This window comes from Sinocyclocheilus rhinocerous, unplaced genomic scaffold (assembly GCF_001515625.1).
Source record: "Sinocyclocheilus rhinocerous isolate Xijiao unplaced genomic scaffold, SAMN03320098_v1.1 scaffold222, whole genome shotgun sequence".
Classification (NCBI taxonomy): domain Eukaryota; kingdom Metazoa; phylum Chordata; class Actinopteri; order Cypriniformes; family Cyprinidae; genus Sinocyclocheilus; species Sinocyclocheilus rhinocerous.
This window is the reverse complement of record NW_015625652.1, coordinates 161730-188030: the sequence shown is the minus strand read 5'-3', so window position 1 is coordinate 188030 and position 26301 is coordinate 161730. Positions and strand designations below refer to the sequence as shown.

Here is a 26301-nt window from a genome sequence, read left to right as displayed (position 1 = left end):
AAAAAATATACATATATTATGTATGCGCTATATTAAAATCTTAAATAAATAAATGCTGTTCAAAATCATGACACCTAATGAATAAACTAATGTTAATGAACCTAATGTGAAGTGTTGCCGGGAAGATGATAAATCTTGCAGAATGAGTTCTTGTGTGTTTCCATCGGTTTAGACAGATCTAATAGGACCTGTAATGGGTGATGAGATCCCACCTGACACAGCGCATGCTGTCTCCGTCCTCATTCTGAAAGACATTATCATTGTAATTGTCATTCGCTGAGACAGCGAAAGAGCACATTAGCATCTTTTTCCCCTCCTTGAACAAACATGTGTAGAGTGACATGATACTGTAACAGAGTCTGGACAACATATAGCATTTCAAAGCAATTTCCTAATTGCTTCCAGGCCAAGGCCGATGCCTATATGGAAGCAATCCCTCCCTTCAACCTTTTCATCTGAAGATTGGGAAACATTACTGTGTTAAGAAAACTTGACCTGCGGAGGGCTAATTCATTGGAAAACAGCCTGTTGCTCATACACTCAGATCCACGCTGGAGATGTATTTCCTTAAATCTCTGTGGTCCACATGTTTCAACGCTATTCAAACACTGAGAGGTGGCTGTGAGAGGCATTACTCTACGACATATTAGCACCATTACTTTGGCCTGATTATTGGAGCAGAAACGTATGTGAGGATAAAAACGCTGCTAATAATGTACTGTGAAAACGAGCCTCAGAAATCCCATGGGGTTTTAAAACCGTCTGAGAGCTAATAAAAATGTGAAACAGATCAGGTGAAGAGCTGGATTATCTCAGGAGAGGATCTGTCAGTAGAATGGAAACAAAAGATGGACACATGAAAAGAAGCTGCTGAGTGAATAAAGAATAGAAATGTTAGACTTCACACAGCACTGAAACATTTTAACTCTGTATGACACTTAAATGGGGGGAGAAAAAAAGCTAAATCATCTGCACAGGCCCAAAAGAATGGCACTTGTGTGTTCCCTAATTCAAATAGTTTAATCTAATCTATAAAGCATTAGGTTTTTATGCAGGACACTGATATCATGTTTAATTTATGTAGTTAAAAACTAAGAGTGATGTATCATTCAAAATGATGGAAGCCAAAATGCAGTTTCCAGGAAAACAACAAGCATATAGGATTTTTTTAAAGTTGAAACATGGTTTTCAACAGCTGCTGCACTGGCTTCTATGAGGTCATCATCTCCTGTTTCCCGGGACAATTATTTAACCTCACTGATAAAATGACTTTCCCTTTTAAAAGGCTTGGGAGATTGATATCATATGATGTGGAATTAAGGACTTCCAGTGTAGTTTATGCCATACACTGTGCTTTTTACCAAAAACTGCATGTGGGAGAAAATAAGAATCAGTATTTGTATATGTACATAAAATATTGGGAAAATTTGACATGCTGGATTTTACAGATTAGATTAAACAATTTTAACCAAGTCTGATTTTTTTTGCCGACAAGCATGACATTTCATTGATATGCTTAACAATTTTAATGATTTAAAAATAAAAAGTATCTGGGGAGTCAGTTGCACCACATAATTTTTTTCCATTAATAGTGTGGATTATTATCTATTAAGACAGATCCCTTATATATATATATATATATATATATATATAATTATGACCCTTGATTGATCTGATAGATTTTACAGATTACATCAAAAAAAAAAAATGTGTTTTAATATATAATCTGTAGGTCATTTGACATCTAGTTAAATACTATGATTTATATATAATTCAAACATTTCAGAGGTTTTAAAGTCAAAATATTTAAATGGATCTTAGGAGTCAGTGGCACCACACAAAGTACATTCATTTTTTTATTAGTACAGTAATAGTGTGGATTATTATCCATTGATATACTGTATATATATATATATTTATATATATTTGGGAAAAACCTTAAACTCTAGCTGAATGCACCTCAGAACGTAGATTCTATGCAATTATGAGGTAGACATCGATAATGGTATTTCCACCCTCGGCAATAATGAATACATTTTAAATTAAATTTGTTTTATCAGCGTAAGAAATACACGATTATCATGAAACTCTGTACATCACAAATAATAAAATAATTATAGAATAGAAATTATAGCGATTTGAGTGCATTTATAAATGTACATTAACAAAGAAATGTGGTTTTACATTTCTTCATACGTTGCACTTTAGGTTTTACTTTACAAATATTTACAGCTCATAAAATGAACAACAGTGCATTCAAAGCTAATGTGCATTTAAATATAATCTCGCATTCGAGTCTCTTTTTTCCTTGTCAGTCGATAGAAAAAACGCTCCTTCCAGACTACTTGGACAGTTGCGGAAGTGCATTTTGTAAAGATGCAAACGTTGATGGATTTCCATTTTTTGTCTTCTCAGAAAATACAAAACGACATTTTGTGGATTTTTTTGTGGAAAGGTCCAGGCACTTCAAAAAACATTTACTCGAGAACGTTACCCGATGCTCCTCAAAAAAGCACCAGTCAGTCAGCCAGTCAGTCTCTCTTTCTCTCTGTAGGGATGAAGCAGAATCGCTTTGTCTTATTTAGTGTTTGGTACATTCACCTTTGCCCCCAAAAGCTGAAAATGCCTGAAAATTACGCACTGGTCGTCGTAAAAAAGCGTTTCCAGGGCACTGCGTTTTGCTCATTCATTATTATCCATATACCATACAGTATCTTATCCATATAACTAACAGATGAGTTTGAACAGGTGCCCGTCTCCACATTCTTCTGAGTCCACAGAGATAATGGTGTAACCCAATCCTCAGTGAATCCTGTCCAGACGGTTACGCACTAAATCTGGCGTTTTTTCTACCTGCCTCGTCCGAGAGACGACTCGTTTAAAGAAATATTTAGGGGTTTTTGGGCACGTAATTACAAAAAGAAACCCAGCATGCGTAAAGAAAAATGACGACGAACCTCCTAAAACACAATTTTGTTCCAAGTCTAGAGAAACTGTACATGCGCACTTGGCACAACCGTGAACAGTGGCCGGTGGAGATCGTTTAAATCGTCAAAAAATGTCTCTGATGAAGAATCCCTTTTGCATAGGTGAGAATGCGCAGTTTGGGCGGCTCAAGCGCGTCTTTACGCATCGTTCAAGTTTTTTATGCCTTGGTGCCAAACCCTCGTGTGTGGTTCGCTACCTACAGCCACACTGTTCTACCACCATGTCCTCGTATTGTTTGTACACGACGTTGTTACCGGAGTCTATGTAAAGTATACTGATGGGGCTGAGTTTTGTGGGGACGCAACAGCTCGGTGGCGTGCTGTTGGGGTCCATGGAGTTCATGAGCGTCTGAATGATGGCGTGGTTGGTCGGCTCCAGGTGCGATCTCAATGGGAAGTCGCACACGCCCTCGCAGTGGTAGGCTTCGTAATCCAGCGGAGCGATGATCCAGTCGTCCCATCCCAGCTCTTTGAAATTGACATGCAGCGCCTTTTTGCTGCATCTCGATTTGGACTTTTTGCCATGCCGTTTCCCATGGCGATTATTGAGCGCAGTTCTCCGTCTGCGCCGCGCTTTAAACTGCAGCGCGCTCTCCTCCTCCTCCTCGTCGTCTCCGCGAGACTTGATCTTCTCTTTCATCTCATTAAACAAGTTTTCTCTTTTCCTAGACCGCGTGTAGACCACCAATATGGCCTTTTCTTGCTGCGTTCGGCCGTGCCGGTGGAAACCCAGTTGCTTTAGGTCCATTTCTGTGTCAGATTTGCCATGCGTAACCTTGAGCTGGAGACAAAGCTGATTCCCTTGATGTCTGCTTTTAAAAATTCCCCAAACGTCCAGAACCTCCCATTCTGCTTTTCGGGAATCCTGAAGATCAAGGGATCTGGAAGCCAACGGCCTCTCTGATCGACACGAGAGTAAATGAAGAGTGTAGACGCCTGATGGGGACGGCTGGCCATCCCCGGGCGGTTTTCGAAATATCCTTAATTCAGCACCGACCAGCTCCTCTTTGTCTGAGAGGGTTGAGACATCAAACAGATACGCTTGTCTTCGCAAAGGAGAGAGCGTGAGATCGTCTGCAAGATAAAGAGAAATAATTGCAGTCAGATTCACTTAGAGTGACTCACATTCTCATTAACAAAAAATTAGGTATAAAAGAGTAGTTAACAACAAGGAGAAATAAACATGATGAAGATGCAGCAGCCGAGTAACTCAGTTTCATTAGTTTTGATAAATATTTTACCTTTTTTCTTTTTCTAATATGTTTCATTGAAGTTTGGTAACAAGCATGTACAACATTTAAAAATATTTAATCATATTAGAATGCAGCTTGTAGGCTAAATAAAAATTAAAAGAAGATACGTGGTTGAATATTCACTCTGTTGGCTCACATTCTCAGAGATCGGGCTTTATCTTAGTTTTTAAGTTGGAAAGTGGTACAGACTCACTCAAAATCAAGTCTAAAAGAGTATCCATCTAAAATTAGACAAGAAAACGACAAGAAGCTGAAACAGTTGTAGCCCACAAATGAACAAGATAATTGTTGACAAATATTTTAAATCATATTTGCTTGGTCGGTGCTGCAAAAATGTGTGGTTTCTCTAAGTCTACACTCTTAAAACTAAAAGTTCTCCAATATTCTACACCTCATGTTCAGTAAAGAACCCGCTATTTAGCAAGAAACATTTTTGACGGATATGTTTCTTGAGGGGATTAAAAATTCTTGATGGAACATTATAGGTCCTGAAGATTAGAATTGGTTTTAGGAGTCTATAAAGCACTGGTATATAATTTTCTAAAACACTAGAATTTTTTTAAAAGTTGCTTTTAGAACGTAAAAATGTTCTAATGTAGATCTAAAGCATTTGTGGTTTTATTTGGAACATTTACGCCACGTGTGTAATTTAACTGTTTGCAAAATAATTTGTCATAAGTATGTACAGGTGACTACGCAAATAAGAGAGATCTGGTAGCCATAGCGAGGAAGAGAGAGAAAGAGGGAGAGTTGAGGGAAAAGAGTGCGCCAGACACAAAGCGACATACTGTACGTGTTGAACAATGCACAATTAATGCATTCTTTCCCCTTCAGGAATCCAGAGGCCTTGTCGCACTTTATCACCGCCTTTTATCTCTCTGACAGACCAAACGAGAAGCATTTATCTGAATTCATGTGAGCTTGTGTATGTAAGAATTTCAGCTGAACTATTATCGCTCCAACTACGCCTGAGGCACAGATATAATTTAGCCTGAACAAAATCCCAGATAAATACATGCATAATTTTGAATAACACCAGACTAATTTTAATGTGGCTGTTTGAGAGCCGATTGCTTTTTAATGCTTAAATACAAAATAACTGCACTGCAGTTAAAACTAAATCAAATCTTAAAAACGGCACTTAAGTTGTAGTTTTAATTCATATTTACTACAAATAAAACGAAAATGAATATTATTTTGACTTTCTTTGTCCATGCGTGAACAGAATTGTCAAATAATTCAAATTAAATGTTTGTTTTCGTTCCTGTGCACGTATGGTCCACATTAGCGTTTTTATAGGACCTCAAACAAATCGAATACAAGGTCACCAAATAATTAACAGTTCTGAATTCCCTCCCACCCCATTAAAATGCACCCCGCTTATATTTCATCCCTTCCGCCAAAAACAACATCCCCGTTCAAAAGTGATTATTGTACATATGAAATACAACTTTCGAGAGTCGAACAGCAAGAGTCGAACGAGTTTACGCGACGGCCAAAACAAGATCACCGAGACATGTGAAGGCCACTAACAGAAATTCATAAATCACTTCAGACACACAATCGCTCGCTTTTAATCAATCAACATTCTTCTCCAATAATTCGATTCTGTACGACGAGAGAGAGAGAGAGAGAGAGAGAGAGAGAGAGAGAGAGACTTCTCTTAGTGTGGCTACCGGGGCACCATCTGCGTTTTAATGAGTTACTTACAAGTGCCAAAAGTAATTTTCATACATTCCGTTTGTTCTTGTCTGATCTTGCAACCATAACGATCTAAAATTTGGGGAAATGTCTTATCTGTTTTGGAGGAAATTCCTTCCTGTTACATAAAAAGATTACTGCCTTATCATAATTGAACGGCGCTTGAGTGGAAATGATTCTTGATGACATTCAGCAGCGAATGACGCGCATGGTGCATATAGCCAAGACACTGTAGTGAAGCCTGGCAACTGAAACAGTTTGATTCTTGCATTAAGTGTTGACGGTAAATGTTACAGACCGATTGCTACAGCACTTTAAGATGCTTATAAAAACGTTTGTGATCTGTAACCCCGCGTAATGCACTAAACTCTCCACAATTTGAAGGCTATAAAGCCAGCAAAATGCCCAAAAAGCAACAATTGTCCAAACCTAAACAGACGTAAGGTCCTGTCCAGTTTTTGCTCTTCTCTTTTGGTGATGTTCCACTGGCTGAACTAGTTCATTACGGGAGAATAGACAGTGTTTGATATGTTATGACATGGACACTCAATTAGATCACCCAGTTCAAATACTCCAATCAGCGGTTTGAACCCTCAGAGGGTCCAGTGAAGGGTCATAGCCAATGACACATCAAATCAAAATCAGTGAGGAAAGTTAAGCTTTTTTCATCAAATCAGTTGGCGCTTCTGTTTTTTCTGCGAACGCGTTTGTCTGCAGAGGAAAAGTGCACTGTTTGCGCCGCCTTCCTCTTTTTGTTGCATGTTTTTGCGTTCGTTTTCCCCCCACAGTGTTCACACAATTATGTGTTGCAAAGAAATCCGATTTCACTGCAACTAATACGCATAACATTGTTAAATAGAAAATGCAACTAAAAACTATACTCTAAAAAACTGAAATAAAAGTCTTAAACGTTTGAAAGCAAAAAGACTGTATTTGTATTGTACAAATAATATATTTCCTTTCAAAACAACAAAAACGCTCATTTAATAATATATTATGTTTTTTTTCCTCGCATGAGGTTTGTGAGAACAGCCCGGACTGCTTGCACGCGAGGACGTTAAGGGAAAGATTTATTGCCTTCATTTAGAAAACGCACCAATTAGTGTTTTATTGGCATGTTGCCTTAGGGTCAATGTAAAACTAATATAACTTTATACTAGCCGAAATATGAGGTCGTGCTGACCATTAAATTGTGGCCCAAGCAGGACGAGTGATCACCAAACCCTTAGCACATGAACAAACCTTAAAACAATTATTCATCCAATTTAAGGGGAAGATCTCGTTATTTTTCCCTCTAAGGACAATCTAGGTCTATTTATGGTTTTTAGAGCAAAAAAAGTATTTCTTTATTTTTTTACTAACAGAAAGTCGTTGCTCATGTCTGAGTTAAAGCATATACATATATTTTTCTTTCCTGTATTACATTATCACAATAAAGATTTCAAAGTAAAAGAATGGTTCATTACTAATTATTGAAAATGCACAGTGCATAATTCAGACAGATAATGCATGTAAGAAAACAAAACAAAACAAACCTTTTCCCCTGTCTACAAAACTCGTTATGGTATTTGCAGACTTTGAAGAGCGGAAAAAACTTGCATTGAGCCCCAGTTTTTCAGCGGCGGAGTAAGTCCTGTATATAGAGATCATGTAATCGTGAGGCACAACCGGGTCCTTTAAATCATCCCGACGACCCGCACCCGGAGAGGATGCGAAAATCTCTTTAAGAAATTTGGGTGACCTTTGTCCATCATACGCGCTCCTGGCACCCTTGCTCCTTTTCTGCGATATACGCGCAGCTGACTGGCAACACGGTAAACTCCAAAGGAAAATGAAGAGCGTGTAATAGGCGACTGCTCTCAAGGCATCCATGGTGTTACTGTCCCCAAAAAAGTGAAGGCGAGCCGTGTCTCCCAGTGAAGCCGGTTGTTTAGTTTTTTTTTTTTGGTTTGTGTTTGTTTCACGAGCGCGGACAGCGCGAGATCTGTGTTGCGTGTCTCAAGTGAAGTGCGCTGTACGCTCAAGAGCGCCAGGCTGCAGACACACTCGCTCACGAGTCACGCCCACTCCACAGACGCTCCTGGATTTATTGGAGAACTTCTCTAGACTCTCTATACACCTCCTAAGTTTTTTTTTACGTCATTATAATATTTGCTATATAAAAACATAACTAGTAGTAGTAATGGATTTATTATTATTATTAATAATAATAATGATGATGATGATGATGATGCTAATAGCATGCATAATAAAAATAGCATATTATAAAGAATAAGTATTATAAGTGTGCTTTCTTGCATAAAATCATTATTTTAAAAGAATAACAGAACATAGTATAAAACAAGATTTTAATATGATTAAATGTATAAAATTGATATTTATATTTAAATGTATAAATATGTATTATTATTATATATTAATTTAATATATAATAAATTAATTAATATATGTATAAGTAGACTAACATGTTGACAGATGTTAACAGGTCGCCAAAAATATTCACAGATCTACTGCACTACAAGCACCTCACTGCAGGGCACATCGTCTCGCGAAGAACTGCACCAGTCCCGTCGAAAATAAAAGTTGCTTATTAAATCATGACCATTATAATGAAAAGTCGAAATGAAGAACTTATTTGTAAAGGAAAGAACAGGCTAGGTGAGAATGTATTGTTGTAAAGTGTAAGCCCACAATAACTGACCAAATAACTTGAACATGTTTGAAGTTTCTTCAATGGGATGCAATTATATTGAAATTTATGTTCAAATTAATTCCCAAGCAGTCCTGTCAATGTATACGTATATGTTTAAATCCTAAAGCTGAAAGACATTATTGTAACTGTCATGTAAAAAGTCTCACTTTTATCCTCTCAAAGCTGTGGCTGCAGACACTCGGTTAATCCTCCAGTTTAACCTGTCCCGTTATCTTGCGCTACACTGCCTCCTTGCGGTCATCAATAGCGTTGCGGTATGAAAAATGGCTGCATTACACAAATGATCAAAATAACACAACCCAGCAAAATCCATGCTCAATTAGTCGATGTAGGTCGATTATATTATTTAAAGGTCATAATATTTTCAAATGTAACGCAACAAACTCCAATGCAAGCAACAATAATATGGTCAGACACATACCAGTGTGAATGATAGAACTGGCTGGAAGACCTGCCAAGAGAGCATTGCAATAGTCTAGCCTGGACAGAACAAGAGCTTGAACAAGGAGTTGTGAAGCATGTTCCAAAAGAAAGGGCCTGATCTTCTTGATGTTGAATAAAGCAAATCTGCAGGACCGGGCAGTTTTGGCAATGTGGTCTGAGAAAGTCAGCTGATCACCAATCATAGCTCCAAGGTTGGCTGTTTTTGGCACCCATTGTGGTTTTTGAAAGTGCTCTAAAGTTGAGCTGAGAATGTAACTGGTAGCATTGATTTAGCCAACAAATAATGGCATTAATAAATGGTAAATCACATGAAAAAATCTTCAGTTCAGCATGGCAGCTTATTACATAGCTTCATTGTTTTCCCTGCAACACAAAGCACTGTAAATACATAACCTTCTACAGATTTGTACAATAAACTACTTTCTCACAACGTGATGTTTTACTCTAGAATAGGCCATATTTACAAATGCATCCGTTCTCCAACATAACGTTTTAGATATTTTAACAGTAACACGTAACTTGTTGTTCTATTATCTACCAGCAGAGGGCAGTGAAACACCATATTATTATAACTGCGCGCCCTTCATATAACAAACAGCAGATATAGGCCTACTATGCATATAATATTCAGTCGGTCACATGTATTTGCTAGAACTTGCACTTTAATTTTTTGATCAATTAAAAAAGTTATTAAACTAAATTAGATTTAATAAAATCATATCTTTTTGTATTAAACATAGACATAATTAGGATGTTATACTGAATCGTTTTGAGTTAACACGGAGAACCTTCTCTGGAGAATGACTTGACGCTCGTTTGGTAAATTGACTTCAGCACCATGGAGAGCTGACTCCTCCACTCGCTGCACTCAGTCTTTACTGTCAGCAGAGCTGCTCAAGTATGAACCGAACGAACCCTGCTGCAAATAAACATCTCAAACCAGACTAAGCTGGTTTTCTTATCTTATATGGTCTCCCAGCCATGGTCAACGTGAGAGTTTTGCCACTTTTCAGCAGGTCAGCCTGGGATTTTATCATAAAACAAACCTGGATTTGTTTTCAGTAGTACAATTGACCGTGTACTTGATTTCTACACTTCAAATGTTAGTTTGAAGACTGCATGAATAAAGAATTAGCCTACTTCGGTTTGGTATTTTTGAAAAACCATTGAGGAACCATCCTGGGTTCCCCAAAGAACCTTTCAGTGAACAATTCTTAAAAGGAGCATTTTTTTTTTCTTAGTGTGAAGAATATTATAATAGGCTAATCTAAGAACCTCTTTTCCACTATAAAGAACTTTTTGTTCAATGGAAAGGTTCCATGAATGTTAAAGTTTCTTCATGGGACCATCTATGCCAAAAAATAACCTTTTTTAAGAGTTTAGGTCAAACCCCATCCATCACCCATAAATACTGTGCACAAAAACAAGGCTCTATAAGTCACTTTTGATAAAATCATAAGGTATGAGTAGTATGACTTTCATCAGTAAACCAAATCAATAAATCCGACCTGTTAAATCTCATTCGACCGTGTAAGGGTTAATTCTTGCTGCTCGTTACATAACACACTTGGAACATTAGTCAGATTTACGTCGTCATGGCGATGTCAATGTCCTCGGCCTCTTCTGCTTGAGCACATACACTGATGCGCTGAGCTGTGCTGTGTGGAATAATCTGGCTTCTCTCGCAGACTGAGGCTGAGAGTCCATCACATCAGATCAAAACAAGGGCTGAGGACCGAGAGAAAGCGCATTGTGTTGTTTTGAAGGGATACTGAGCAGCGCATCCTTCACTCTCACTCACTCACTCGCTCACAGGAATCCATTCAGCCCAACACGAGGCAAGTGTATTTACTTACTGCGTCACACTGTTGTTTACCATAGCGGGTTTTACTAACACGCATATATTAATGGGAATAATGTTATACATTCTAATATTAGTAGATAAAGGCTAGTTTTTTAAAACAAGAATAGCGTACGACATGTTCTTTGTATAGCCTCTAGTCAACATGTTCGCTCTAAACTTGAATTACGCATTGCTGTAATGACTACAGCAAAGACTAATGTTTAATTTTAAGAAACAATTAAAACAAAAATGAAATGTATATTTTTGATGAGTAATGCAGTTTATATTAAAAAAAATTATTTCGTTTTTTTAGTCGTTGTTTAGGTGGGGCAGAAGCGTCATTTGACATTTCAGAGATTGTGTGCAGCTAAACGTCTGTCAGTGAGGTAGCCTACTGTCGATAAACTTTGTTTTAATTAAGGTTATTTTTACGAGCTGAAATATTAATATTGCCCTTTGTGGGAAAATTGTTGTTGTATGAGTCTAGTTTTGACAGAATATTCACAGAACGCTATAAAACATTAACATATAAAGGTGTTTAAAAAGTTTCGTTTATTTAATTATATAAAATAGCCATTTTTGAATTATTATATTTAAATCATATATTGCTCTGCCTTTAATTAAAATTGATTTTAGTCAAAACATGCATTTTATATTGTTATACAGTAAAGAAATTACTGTATCAAGAATTGAATAAGAATTCCATTTGAGAATAAGAGGGCATTAAAATGACAAATAGTAAAATGGCAAAAAAGTAAAAAATAAAAAAAAATTGTGTAAATATTGTAATAAATTAAATAAATAAATTTGATTCATAAAATGACTTAATTTTATTATTCATATGTGACCCCGGACCACAAAACCAGTCATAAGGGTACATTTTTTTGAAAGCTGAATAAATAAATAAGCTCTCCATTGATGTATGGTTTGTTAGGATCGGACAATATTTGGCCGAGATACAGCTATTTGAAAATCTGGAATCTGAGGGTGCAAAAAAATAAAAATATTGAGAAAATCGCCTTTAAAGTTGTCCAAATTAAGTCCTTAGCAATGCATATTACTAATCAAAAATTACGTTTTGATATATTTACGGTAGGAAATTAACAAAATATCTTCATGGAATATGACCTTTACTTAATTTCCTAATGATTTTTGGTACAAAAGAAAAATTGATAATTTTGACCCATACAATATACATATTGTTGGCTATTGCTACAAATATACCCTTGTGACTTAATATATATATATATATATATACATACAGTATAAGGTTTTTTTTGTTTGTTTTGTTTTCATCTGGGAGTAAAACGTGACCCAGACATGTTATGACATTCAACTGACCACTTAAAAAAGTGGTTTAAATTTAAAAAGTGGCACATTTGAACTCTTAAATGAAACAAAGCAGAAAATCAGTTCAACAAGACAAAAAATGTGTGGGGCAACATGTCAACTCATGTCTTCTTAAAGAAAGTGCACTGAATTCTCACTGGAAATAGAAATGTATAAAAAAAATTATAAAAACTAATACTAATAATAAAACTAATAAAATAATAATAAAAACCCTATAGTCAGTTAAAAATGTATGTAATGTCTCACACTGTAGACTGTTACATATAAGAGAAGCGACTAGAGAAAAGGAACTGCAAGCATTAGTGATTGTGCACACTGATTAATGTACAATGTCAGCCTGTATTTAACAATCTTCTCCTGTAGTCAAGCTCAAATAACAACACTGAAACTAGCAAGCAGAGAAAGCACTCAAAGCCAGTAGCAAATGCATTAGCACACATTACACTCCGTCTCCAGTAGCTTTGAGTCATCACTGCTTTAGTGGACTAATGACAGAATGAGGAGTCACTGGTGCTAAGGCAACTGATTTAAAGTGTGTCTCGATGTGTTGTGTTGACTACATATTTAGCTAGAAGACGACAGCCTTAGTTATATATCTGTATATCAGAAATTAAAATACTAAAAGTTGTTAAAAATGTTGATTATAATAGAAAATTACAATATATTTTGATAAAAGTGCTTAAGAACAAACAGTATGTACACTATCAAAAAAAGGTGCAAAACTGTCACTGGGGTGGTGATACTATATTTATTTTTAAAACACAAATATTATGTCTTTAATACCAATATTATACCTTTAGGGTACTAATATGTAGCATTTAGGGGAAATATAGTACAAAGATGTACCTTTTGTACCTTAAAATTATTGCCCCAGTGACAACTCTGTACCTTTTATTCTGAGAGATGAAGCTGATTTTTTGTCACGTTTTATGCATGAAATCATTCTTCTTAATTAAAATATGAGCAGCATGTTACATAAGGTGTTATGAGTCAACAAGTATATAACCTCTAACTCTGACTGCACTCCAGCTTTATCACCTCAAGCCAGCCATGCCATTTGCATATAGGATGGATAAGGTGATTTAAGAGAAATTGCATCAGTAACTTCTTACTGTGTCAGGCTGAATCTAGTCTCAGCTTTTCTATTAGGCTAACATGAGGTAAAAACACTAAGCTTCTTGCCCTGACACAAGGCACCAATCAAGGACTGAATGGCTGACTAATGTCACTGACCACTATCTGGCTTATGTAAAGACAATGTTCCTCTGTGTTGACAAGTCTTTGTTGCTAGGTTCTGTTGCTAAGGCTCTGACTTGGGCTCAGAGAGAAAACAGTCTAGCTCCCATGAGTGGCAAATTGACAGTCAATAATTTTACAGCTTATTGACTAAGTAGAAAAAAAGTACAGTTCAAAAGTTTGGAGTCTGTAAGATTTTTAAATGTTTTTGAAAGTGTTTCTTATGCTCACTGAGGCTGCATTTAATTATTCAAAAATACAGCAAAAACGGTAAATATTTTTTTACAATTAAAATAACTGTTTTCTGTTTAAATATATTTTAAAATGTAATTTATTTCTTTGATGGCAAAGCTGAATTTTCAGCATCATTACTCAAGTCTTCAGTGTCAAATGATCCTTCATAAATCATTCTAATATGCAGAGTTGCTGCTCAAGAAACATTTCTTATTGTTATCACAGTTAAAATGGTTGTGCTGCCTAATATTTTTATATTGTATTTTTCAGGATTCTGATGAATAGCAATTCAAAAGAACATTTTGTACAGAACACCACTATTAGTGGTGACTGTCTTGTTCCAAAGTATAAGACCTCTTTTGGCCAATCTGCTTTCTCGGCAAAGGGGTCAAAACTCTGGAATGCTTTACCTACTAATTTAAAACTAGAGACCAATGGTAATGCTTTTAACAGAGGACTTAAACAATGGTTAAGAACCAAACAACAGTACTCACATGAATAGTTCTTCATACCAAATTATTATTGCGATATTGTCTGATTATGTTGTCTTTGCTTTATAGCTTATGTATGTAAATAATTTTGAATGTATTGTTCTTTTTTTTTTTTATGGTATATTTTTTCTTTTTCCCTTTTTCTTTATTAGTATTGTTATTATTACTTTTATTGTTAACATTGTTATTATCATTTATTATTATTAGTATTGTTATTGGTTTTATTTTATTAATTTAATTTTTTTTTGGCTTTCTGAAAAGCCTCCCGTGGACTGGTGTTGAAAATTAGCATGTGTGCTAAAACACTTAAGCAAGTGCATATGGTTTGTCCAATGTAACTGTGATGTCCATGTTAAATAAAAATGTAATAATAATAATAATTTATTTGAAAGGGAAATCTTTTGTAATATTATACATGTCTTTACTGTCATTTTTGACCAATTTAATGCGTCCTTGCTGAATAAAAGTATTAATTTCTTTAAAACAAAAAACTTACTGACTCCACACTTTTAAATACTAATGTACCCTTTCATTTCAGTTCCCTTTCTACCACCAATATTGCACTAAAGCTGACAAAACAATTAAATCAATTCTTTTTTTTTTTTCTTTAAACAAAGCACAAAAATCCAAAACAACATAATACTTTAATAATTTAAAAGGACACTCAAAAAAAAACAAAAAACAAGTAGCACGTTTTCTATATCCGAAAGGAATGGGCGACCTACATTAAGGTTGTCCTTTGACTTCTTTTGTAATGAAACATGGCATACGGACACAAAACGGAAAGAGGCAAGAACCCAGCTATGCAACAAGCGTCAACCTTAAGGGGTCAATTACGTCATCCGCACTGAACGCAACCATAAGAAATAAAAATGTAATAATAATAATAATTTATTTGAAAGGGAAATCTTTTGTAATATTATACATGTCTTTACTGTCATTTTTGACCAATTTAATGCGTCCTTGCTGAATAAAAGTATTAATTTCTTTAAAACAAAAAACTTACTGACTCCACACTTTTAAATACTAATGTACCCTTTCATTTCAGTTCCCTTTCTACCACCAATATTGCACTAAAGCTGACAAAACAATTAAATCAATTCTTTTTTTTTTTTCTTTAAACAAAGCACAAAAATCCAAAACAACATAATACTTTAATAATTTAAAAGGACACTCAAAAAAAAACAAAAAACAAGTAGCACGTTTTCTATATCCGAAAGGAATGGGCGACCTACATTAAGGTTGTGCTTTGACTTCTTTTGTAATGAAACATGGCATCCGAACACAAAACGGAAAGAGGCAAGAACCCAGCTATGCAACAAGCGTCAACCTTAAGGGGTCAATTACGTCATCCGCACTGAACGCAACCATAAGCCTTATATAACCAACTTCAAAGAGATGCTGAAAGACAAGGCACACACAACCACAACATACACCACTAATAACAGGAAATGGACCAATGACGTCATAGTCAATCAAGCGTGATACATGATATTAAACGATTCAGCCGTTGGGCATTGGTCTGTTAGTTATGAGCAGATCAGAACACCCAAAGCAGTTAAATAAGCTATTCAGAAGGATGGGGTTTTATCATCTCTGTACCTAGACGAGGATTAAATTGACTATATTACTTCCTTCTCCAAGTGCAAAGCCTTTTACATAACACTCGGTAAATTCACTGTTCATCAGATGAATCATGTTAAAAAATAGCATTGGATCAGTTTAATTTAGAATAAGTGTTCCTGTAGTTTAATTCCAAGTACTAGTGAATTAATTTATATTTAGTGGGTGGCTGAAACTCAAGTATAAGGCGGCACTATATTTCTAAATTGGGTAGAAAACAAGATTTAATGACAATTCTTTGCAAAAACTTATATTTAGCATTTAAGTATATAAGTACTGTAGCCTGGTTATATAATTATATATTATTATATATTATATACTGACTGGTATAGAAGTATTGTAGGCTGCACTCTAGTCTATTTTCAGAACCATTCCTAAACTAGGTTAAACCAGCCTGGCATCTTGCGTCATGTCCTCATTTATTTTTACACTATAATCTTCCTTTGTTCTGGTTTGTTTGTCATGCCAAAACCTCATGTTCAAGCAACCTGTTTTCTTTTTTTACAGTTTTATTTGAAGTATTCCCTATTTAAGAAGAATGGGACCTTTTCAGACATACGAGGTGCTGGACTATCTTTAAATTATTTCTGTCTAACACGTTTTTACTTACAGTAAGACTAATTGCATGTAAGCAAGACTACAAAAATTTTACTTTAAGGACCCAAGCATAATACAGCTTAATACCAGCTCACCTCAGATGCTGACTATAGGTTTTCTGTAGGTAGTCGTAGCACCATTCCATGCTCCCAGTTACCGATTTTCCATTTCCTGCAGGTAAAGGAAAAGGGAAGCATGCGCAGCCGTATCCCTCGATTTGTCCTCCACCCTTTACGTACTAAAGCAAAGGAGTCATCAGCGTCCAACATGCCATTGTCAGAAGAGGAGAGCAAGGATTTTGACATTAGCTCCCAGCACTCGAAAAGAACCATCAGTCCCAACAGCCTGTCCTCAGGTAGGACACGAGGTTATCATGACTTCTCTGATGGCTTTTATGTGTCGTTGGCCTTTGTTCATATGGCCTCTCTGATAAGGAAAAGCACACTAGTATAATTTTAAATGGGGTGTTATGTCATTTCCACTTGGTTCTACCTTCTCAGATGATACTGGATGCCCAAGCAGTCAATGTGCATCGCCAACCAAGACACCCTCAGGCTCTGACAACAGCCCACTGGGTTCCCCCGCTCTGGGAGAGCGCAAGGTCAAGGTGAAGAGAGTTCGGATGAACGTAGTGGCCGAGTGGAGCGCACCCACACAGAAGTACAAGCGAGAGAAGCAACAACGTTCACCAATCATGAATAAAGGTAATTTTATTTCTGCAATTATTGCAACCTTTTTTATATTCTATTGTTTTCTTTAGATTCTCAAGGTTTATTTTTAAAATAATAGCAATAATAAATTATTCATTTTAGATTGCCTTTCCAATGCTCAGAAACACATACATCAGTCAGAATAATTGAAAAGGGAAAATAAAATATATATGATTTTTGATTATGACCGTGACAACAGGTCAAATAGTCAATGTTTACAGAACTGCACGTTTTCTGTATTCGAAAAAGTAAAGAACCGCTTGGTTTAGTAATCTAATGTTTGGTTAGTTACATAAACAACCACAACTAGTGTACATAGAAGGACAGTTTGCACATGGGATCTTTATCAGCTTGTGTGCAAGTGCGCACGTCCACTGGGGTGCAGGTTCAAACACAAAAACACATACAGTTCTCCAAACTTCTGTTTTGAAACAAGGGTATGATGAGTAATTAATTTATGTCATGGTCACACCTGCCTGTTTAATCCATTTAAATGTTCTAGGGATTCTGCTGGAATGGGTTTCTCTGAAGTCTTTTTTGAAAACAGAAAAAACACAACACAATCCAGGAAGTAGCAGGTGCCATGTGCTTGATTACCCTTCCTCATAGAGGCCAGTGATTGGTTGGCTTGTAAATTGCCAATCAGTGCAACTTAAAGTAGTTGGCTCCTCCCACTGCCTGTGAGAATTCACAGCATTTGAGCTTGATTTATATTGAGCAACTTGCACAGTTTTGTAATTGTTAGTGAGTTAGTCACATTTGTTTGGTTAGTTAGGTAGATAGTAGCACGTTTGAAAAAGTACGCACTTTATCATGGTTTTGTCAAAAGGAAAGAGATGCTTCTCAGGTGTGTATATTTTTGGAAATACTTTTAGTAAAAACAGAGTCCTGAATTATCTTACCCCCTCTTTAGTATATCTCTCTTTCAGTCACCTCATTTTTAATTTAATGCTTAATACGTTTTATTTAGATTATTTTTAGATTTTTTTTTCTTCCCCAAAATATTCTGTTATCTGAAATATGTCTTGATCTGATACGAGTATGTCTAATATAGTTCAGAAGGTTATCTATTTTCTTTCCCACTTACTTCAATGGTTCTTCCAGGAAGTAGGTAATCAGTATTATATCTCTTTAGTCTTAAGTTTAGCAAGAATAAAATAGTATAAGAATATATCATGTTTTTAAAAGCCCTCTGAATAAAAATTAAAAAAATTTTACGATTTCAAATATAATGATAATTTAGCAATTAACATGTTGCAAGATATAATAACATTGCTACTTTTGAATGGCTGTGAAAGTAGAAACGGTGTAGTTATGGCATCTGCCAGCAGGTTCTAAATACTAAAGCTAACTAGAAAAGTTAATGGCTGCAGGTAAGGTGATATTCAAGCTTACATAAAAGAGCTGAGAGAAACCGAATGTGAAGGATTCCTCTGTCACTAAAAGATTCAGTCCCTGATTTCCCAAGCCTTACTACTTCCATAATGGAGTCAAACGATGTTCATCACAGAAGTCTGTAACCCTATATCCTCTGACAGGCCTCTTTGATCTGGCTACTGGAATTATGCTAATTGGAAACGTGCTTGGGTTGTGCATTTGGCGGGTTTTAAGTCTCTACTAACACACTCTTTTTAGATACCATTGAATGGATAAGTTTTGCTGATGTTGAAGCCTTTTTAGAGGAAACTTTAGACTTTTGATCCCAATGTTTATGCACTGTAGGCAGTGAGACAGATTTCAGCTCATCTAGCAGCACTGGAAGCTACAAGACACATGAAACTCTGCCCAGCAACTCTGCAGGGAAGAACTCATCTTCTCGCAGGTATGGTTTTTATGCTTTTTTTTTTTTATTTGTTTCTTTAGCCTAATCCAAGATGGCTGATACTTTTGTTTATTTTTCTCTGTCAGATTTGATATTTCATGCTAGATGACTTATAATTTTTAATTTGCATGTTAAAGGGGTGGGTAACTTTTTTTTTTTTTTCCTAGGCTTGATTGTGTTTACATGTGTTAATGTTTCATTTAAAAAAAAAAACACTATTTTTCACATAATTTACCTTTATTCCACATCGCGCTGTCCCTTCTCCTATAAACGCGCTGATCATTTCCTGCTTTTATGAAGCCCTTCCCTCAGAAATACGCAATGGGCTCAGATTGGTTAGCTGGTCCAGTGGGTTGTGATTGGCTAAACCGCCTCTAGTGCGCATCTAAATGTCCTGCCACTCGCCTCAGCGGCATGTGCTCCGGTTGTATTGTAAACAATGGCGTCATCTATTAAAGCAATAAGCCCCAAGAAGCCGTAGTTTACAGTGACTTTATAACACCTAAGGGGCGTTGTTAGGCATAACGCGAAGCGGTTATTCCATATATGTAGTAAGGTTTCACAAAATAAAAGGCATAAGCAAATAAAGTGTAATGCTATTAATAAAAACAGTGTTCTTCCACCAAACAATGTTGTTCCTCAGAAACCGTTGTGGTTGCAATAAAGTTGTTGCCAAGCAACACACAAAGTAAACAAAGGTGTATGTTTGTAGAGTAATTGACAACAGCTTTGAATGTGGCTCAACCAATCAGAATCAAGGAACTGTCCGTTTTATAAATTGCTTATCTATTTGAGCCCGATTGAGACCCAGAGAATATTAGTGACGAGGACCGTGCAGAACCTGTGCAAGCACTGCTCTTAATGGTATGTTTTTTGTTTGTTGTCTCATATTTTTAGATACGCGGTTATTTGTAAATGCTACTGCTTCTGTTAGCTTTTAATAGGCCTATATGGTTTTATCCTGATTAAAGCTTTAATACAGTACGGCAACTACACGTGCGTGACGGTGCGTCCTTGTATACCGCTTCTCATAGCTATGTGAAAAATAAGTGCATTAGTGGAACAGTTCATTGTTGTAGCTGAGCTGATGATCTGAATGAGAGAGAGAGAGAGATGCAGGGCGACGTGAAGAACAGGATTGAGAACCGCTGCTTTAGAACATTGATTTAGAAACTTGTGAATCCATTAGAATCGTTAGAAGACAGAGTTGCGATTCATATATGAATAGATTTTTACGTGCACCCCTAGTTTTCTCTTCCTCTTCTCTAAAGCAGCACAACATGGCCTCACCCCCTTTGCTACATGTTCCCGGGGTTTATCTAGGTTCGTGACGTAACGAACCCGGGAAGTAGCTTGTTGTAGTCCCTACGAGCCGTTTTTGAAGGCATTAAACTGCCAGAATTTTAAAAGACATCAAGACGATATCTCCATTTGCATTGAACTTTCAGCGCCGCAACTTTGCAGATATTTATGTTTAGCAACATTACACACTAACTAACGTTAAAAAAGTTCAATCGCAGTCAACCACCCCTGTAAGTCATTTTTTAATATAGTGTAAAATAGTTTGATACAGCATGCAACATTGTTCTTATTATGAGATTAATGGCATACAGTTGTATGAACATTTACAAAACATCACTCTGAAAATAGAAGTTCAAAGCACAGTGCACATTTAGTAGGTAAACAAGATATTCCATGCATGCTGAAAGAATGAGTTGCATGGTTGGTTGTTATTCCAAATATAGCCTGTGTGTCTTGCCTATCATGACACTGTCCTGTCCAATCTTGTTCTTATCTCCCTTAGCAGTGGGCCCCACATCAGAAGCCTGCCAGTGTTCAAACCCGCAGGAAGCCCTACTGCCCCTCGCGACGCAGAACTTTATGCCCCATACAGGACGCCCCCCAAAGCCCCCTCCATTACCAACAGCAGTAGCAACTCCAGCTCTACCAGAAGGTATGGACAAAGAGGCAGAAGCAAACAGATGGAAGGAAGTTGAGAACATGGTAGATGCAATATATTCTATGCAGGGCTCAGGCGCAATACAGATAGTGTGTTATCGTGTCCTCAACCTCTTCACAGAATAAAGGATTAAATTGGTCATGGTTTGGCTGTGCCAGGCTTTGAGGGGATTTTGACAATTGTCTGCTCTCATTTTGCCCACGCAGACAGCAAAGCCGTTGGCTGGCTGATAGGAGTAAAGTGTTTTTCAGTGCTACATTTTTGTAGAGAGGGTGAGGGGCATTAATATTTCATGTGCACACAGTATGTTTGAAGATATTTAAGCTGTGTCGTTTGGCTTAATAGCATGATGTGCGGTTTCTGGGCTTTTAGTTCTGCCTTTTGTGTGATTGAGGGTAAGGAAACTAGTGGGTATTCTTGCTGACATGGTCAAAAGGAGTGAATTTGGTTGGTTGTATTGTACGTGTAGTTTCCTTTTTTATATTTATAACCCACACTCAACATTTTGCTCTTTTTTTTATCTAAGCACAGAACGTGTGTGCTCTGTAATGCCTTTCTGAGCTTCTCCAGGGTCCTTGTTTGTTCTTCCATTGTTCCATCTCTGGCACAGATGCAAATTTGACTTCAAAGCAACATGGCAGGTTGCTAGGATATTGTGCCTCCAGTTTTAGTGCCTGGTAACAGGGCCATTGCTTTGATGATTTTTTTTTTCTTTCATTTATTTTTCATTCTTTATGTACTTGAATATATTTGTACCTTTTTTTCTTTTTGTCTTTTTGTACTTTAGTTCATTATGTTCTTTAAATATTAATGTTAAATTAATAATTAACCTGCTCTCCTATTGCATGGTTGGTTGCATAGTATTTGCTTTTGTTTTTTTACCTCGCTGACCATGACACAATCAAAACAGACCTGCAGTCTATATTTGGGTCACATCCCACATGTTGAAAACCATTGACCTAAACAAAATGTAATGGACCAAATAAAGGGCAGTTATGGTGACTTGTGTAATATGAGGTTTTTCATATTTGTGAAGCTTTTAGCTTTTGCATTTGGATGGAAACAGTAGCTGGGTTTCCATCCAAAGTTGCGAATTTAACTTGTGTGCAAAATTACATAAAACCGAATATTGCATAAAACATTTGCGAATAAGCACCGTTCCCATCCAAGGAGCCAAAGAGAACAAAATTGTCACTTCCTGATAAACTGGCACTAAATATCACTAAGAAAAGTAGGAGAAGCCACTGAAAATAATAATTTTCTTATATAATAAATTACTTGCACCTCAAGACGAAACACAATAAATGCGCAGTGTAAGTAGTTCTGGCAGGCAATTATACCGAAATACTTTGATTAAAGACTTTGCTCAGGCATTTCAGAATGATCATAACATTTGAGATGCAGATCGGTCTGCTGTTTAGTCCAGTTATACTATCCCATTGCACAAAGTCACGTGACTTTTGATGCACATGGAGGAATTTATTCGCAAAATGTGTTTCCATCTCCCCTTTATTCGCATTAACCCTTTTTCTCACAAGTCAAAAACCACCTCAAGCGAGCGTGTAAACTTTTTTTTTTTTTTGCGAATTAAGGGGTTTTTTTTCTCTCGAAATTTGGCATTTCCCCTCACTTGTTTCTTATGCAATACTTCAAATTGCACATAAAAACAGGGTGATGGAAACATAGCTATTAACTTGTTACAGACAACAGGCCATAAAGTTCATTACTTCAGCTCTTGTTGTAGCTTTCATATTAGCATGCTTCATCAAATTTAAAAAAGCTTGCTTTTAACTTTCAGAAGAACCACTCCTGTACGCTACCATTCCTGCGGAGACCATCATGGCATCAAGCCTCCCAATCCAGAGCAGTACCTTACCCCTCTACAGCAGAAAGAGGTAGCCATACGACACCTCAAGACAAAACTCAGAGACTCACAGAACACGGTTTGTGACCGGTAAGAGTCTGCTTTCAAATACTTGCACTAATGCATTACTGAATTGTAGTTCCCTCAAGAGCTTTGACACAGTTTGCAAACTGATATCACATGGTACATTTTCCACACTGATGGGTTTCAGGGAGGCTGAGATTGAGGAGCTGAAGTCCCAACTGGGGCGTATGCGGGAGGACTGGATAGAGGAGGAATGTCACCGTGTGGAAGCTCAGCTAGCTCTCAAAGAAGCACGCAAAGAGATCAAGCAGTTGCGCCAAGTGGTGGAAACCATGAAGAACAGCCTCATGGAGAAGGACAAGGGCATCCAGAAGTATTTCATTGACATAAACATCCAAAACCGAAAGCTGGAGTCCTTGCTCCACAGCATGGAGTTGGCACAGAATGGCTGCGACTTGCAGGATGAGCCCACGCTGGACTTTATCTGTGAGTCTCCAGAAAGATCCACTGCAGTCAAGTTAGAGATGGAGCTACATGGTGAAGAACAAGCAGTGGAGGAGATGGCTGATAGTGAGCTGCTGGCCAATGACGAGATGGCCAACAGAGCTGAAATTCTCGAGAAGGTTCTCATGTCCACTGCCGTTGATTCCAGCCAGGATGGTGGCACCAAGATCATTCCTCAACCAGGGCTGTCCACCTTGGAGCCGAGTGTCTCGGAAAAGAGCACAGAGGAGCTTTTCTCTAGCGACCCCTTTGGTGCAGAAGATAAAGGTGTCCAGACTGATGAGATGATCTACACCGCTGATCTCCAAGCCCTCCTTTTCCAGCTGCTAAAGCTCCAAGGTGGCAGCTTCCCTGGTCTCCTTATTTCTTCTCCCCACCAATCGCAGGAATCACCTTCAGCACTAGTTCCCAAAAAGGTTGAGGACTTGCTTGAAGCACAAACACCCATAAAGGAGGAGTTACCTGAAGCACAAGATAAAGAAGTCAAAGATGTTGGCCCAATTTGCAACAACCCTGCCCAAAACACCGTTAATGATTCTGGTCTGGGCTTTTCCGAGCTCAAAATGACTCCCCAGTTCATGGAAGAGCTGAATTTCGACCTGAAGATTCCCAAGAACACCTCTAGCATGGCAGTGGTGGGAAAAAGCCACTGGAGCAACAACTTCTTGGTCGATCTGGTTGCTGTGGCAGCACCCGTTCTGCCCACCGTGGCGTGGCTCTACTCGCAGCACGGTTTGGTCGGAGGGGCTCCTGTGTACAACATAGCAGCTTTAATTCGAGGCTGTTGCATTGTGGGATTGCACTCACTCCGCCATGTCTCTCACGGGCCAGACACTTAGTGGCCCTCACCCACAGTTACAGCAAGAGCACTTAAATGTCATCAAGTAGAAATTTTGTTTTTGTACACCTGTGATTTATATGCGTACACGTATTTTCCGTTTAGTTGCAACATTCCTACTTTGCACTGTGTATTTTTGAGGCACAAAGGATGAAATTAAGGGGATGTGAAGGAACTTTTTTCTTTTTTTGTTATTTATTGCCCTTATGTTTGTGTATATAAATATTTTTGCATAATCTGATCATCTGGGTGGGCGATTATGTTGCTCGAGTCTTGTTCTTTGCTGACTGCTATTCCCTGCTTTTTATAAAAGTTATTTAGAGTAGCAATAGGGGTTGACTGTCAGTTGACCGTTGTTTTTGTTGTAGTTAAAATGTCACTTGTGTTCCAAAAGAACTAAAACCTTCTGCCAAAGCTTAAATGTATTCAGCGTTTTGTTAAGTGAAACTGTATTTCTCTCCCTGGAGTTAGAGCTTTTACATGTTGTTCTGTAAACTAACAATTTCCTGAAAGGCAGCACTTGCAACAGTACAGCGAACACTTGTTATGTGCCTGAGCTATGTGCAATATTTTTGTTTATATCAGATGTATATCATTATATTTATTATTAAAGCATGGAAAACCCCTCCAAGCTTGGATTTTTGTGCGTTATTGCAAGGTATTGCATGATTTCTAAACTTGTATTACTTGTTTAGGCCCACACTAAATCAGTGTCCACAAAAAGCTCTAAAGACTTTGAATGAATGACATTTTACAAAGTGATACAAATCCTTCACCATTTCTGCAATCCTGCCTATTAAACATTTTGGATAATTTGATAATGCTTTCAGCCTACCAATAGAAGTAGAGTATTTTTGTAATTAGTTAAGATTTCCCCATTAAATTAGTGCTGAAAATGAAAAACCGTCTGTAGATTTCATCTGGGCCTGCTTTTCAGCTATATCTCGTATTAATAAAATAGATGTACAAAAAATCTCCACTAACCCATTATGGAAGGTGTTGTTTTACGAAAAGGTTTAACATTGTGATGTGCCAAGCAAAGTGAGTTAAATCAGTAAAGTGAGCCTTAATCTTTAATCCTGAAGCTTTAATCCTAGATTAATACAATTTAATTCTTTGCTCTTCACAAGATTTTGTTTCTTTGAACAGCTACTTGTTTATGAAGCAGTATTTTACCAAGCCAGAAAATAGGTACGTGTACAAGTACCTGTAGTGTCACTTACACCATTATTTAACATTTTGTGATGGAAATTACATTTTAAATATTAGTAAAATGGATTCAAAAAAATATTAATATTTTTAATAAAATAACATTTCACACTTGTTGCATAATTTTACATTACATCCTTAGTGGAAATGACAGATATTTTGAGGGTTTTTCACACTGGTTATCTTCTTTCTAAATCTCGCTTTTAAACCCAGGCCTTGGAACTTTTCACACCAATAATTCAGAAGTGGTGTTATCCCCGTGTTGCGGTTCAGTGTGAAACGACATTTAGGTGTTGGAATGTTACGAATAGATGACACTGACACCCAATCTCGAGTCTCATTCATGTGCTTTGGACAGTCACAAAAACACTTCGTGTTGTAAACAGTATCGGCTGTTGAGGAGAAAAATGTCAAATATGGAAAACGCATCATTTCATTCTTACGTTTATATTCATGAAAAGCTGGTAGTAGTAGTTAATATTACCTGAGGATGCCTAATGCTAGAGCCTTATGTGAACACTTACCATATGCATATAAGAACGAGAGCCTAACCCATCCTGCTGAAAAAAACAAACAAACAATAGAATTATCACAGAAAAATCTAATGGTTTCCACTACAAATACCATTACAAACATTACAAACCATCAACTTTTAACCATTAAAAAATGGTTTTCTATAGTGTGTTTTGAGACATATTCATTCCATTAGGATTTATTGGTTTTAACAAGCCACCAATGAAAATAAATAAATAAAAATGAATTAAAAAATAATGAATAAAAATAAATAAATAAATCAGGGTAAGACATTTACAAGACGGTAATGTGACCTTCATTATAATAAATAAATAAAGTTGTTGCATTTAGGCCTAATAAAAATCACCCCGAAACATAAAAGTGC

At 36.9% G+C, this 26301-nt stretch overlaps 2 protein-coding genes across 10 annotated transcripts; one reads left to right on the top strand and one right to left on the bottom strand.

The window, feature by feature from the left end:
* Positions 1–2222: 2222 nt before the first annotated feature.
* gdf6a (growth differentiation factor 6a) lies at positions 2223–16643 on the bottom strand. Of its 2 annotated transcripts, none has more exons than XM_016508400.1 (2): positions 7477–7992; positions 2223–4061 (listed from the first exon to the last, which is right to left on the bottom strand). In XM_016508400.1, the coding sequence occupies exons 1-2, from the start codon at positions 7811–7813 to the stop codon at positions 3181–3183; spliced, it is 1218 nt and encodes a 405-aa protein (XP_016363886.1). In that variant the 5' UTR covers positions 7814–7992; the 3' UTR covers positions 2223–3180. The 2 variants fall into 2 exon arrangements, 1 of the variants encoding a protein (XP_016363886.1); XR_001636044.1 differs by lacking the exon at positions 7477–7992 and adding an exon at positions 16568–16643 and having other exon boundaries at positions 3990–4061.
* sybu (syntabulin (syntaxin-interacting)) lies at positions 10680–24366 on the top strand. Of its 8 annotated transcripts, none has more exons than XM_016508346.1 (8): positions 10680–10936; positions 16383–16437; positions 16650–16839; positions 16973–17176; positions 18905–19004; positions 20809–20958; positions 22763–22918; positions 23040–24366. In XM_016508346.1, the coding sequence occupies exons 2-8, from the start codon at positions 16414–16416 to the stop codon at positions 24193–24195; spliced, it is 1980 nt and encodes a 659-aa protein (XP_016363832.1). In that variant the 5' UTR covers positions 10680–10936; positions 16383–16413; the 3' UTR covers positions 24196–24366. The 8 variants fall into 8 exon arrangements, with proteins under 8 accessions (XP_016363832.1, XP_016363862.1, XP_016363854.1 ...); XM_016508368.1 differs by lacking the exon at positions 10680–10936 and adding an exon at positions 11253–11327 and having other exon boundaries at positions 16650–16827; XM_016508362.1 differs by lacking the exon at positions 10680–10936 and adding an exon at positions 11253–11327 and having other exon boundaries at positions 20812–20958.
* The last annotated feature ends 1935 nt before the right edge of the window (positions 24367–26301 follow it).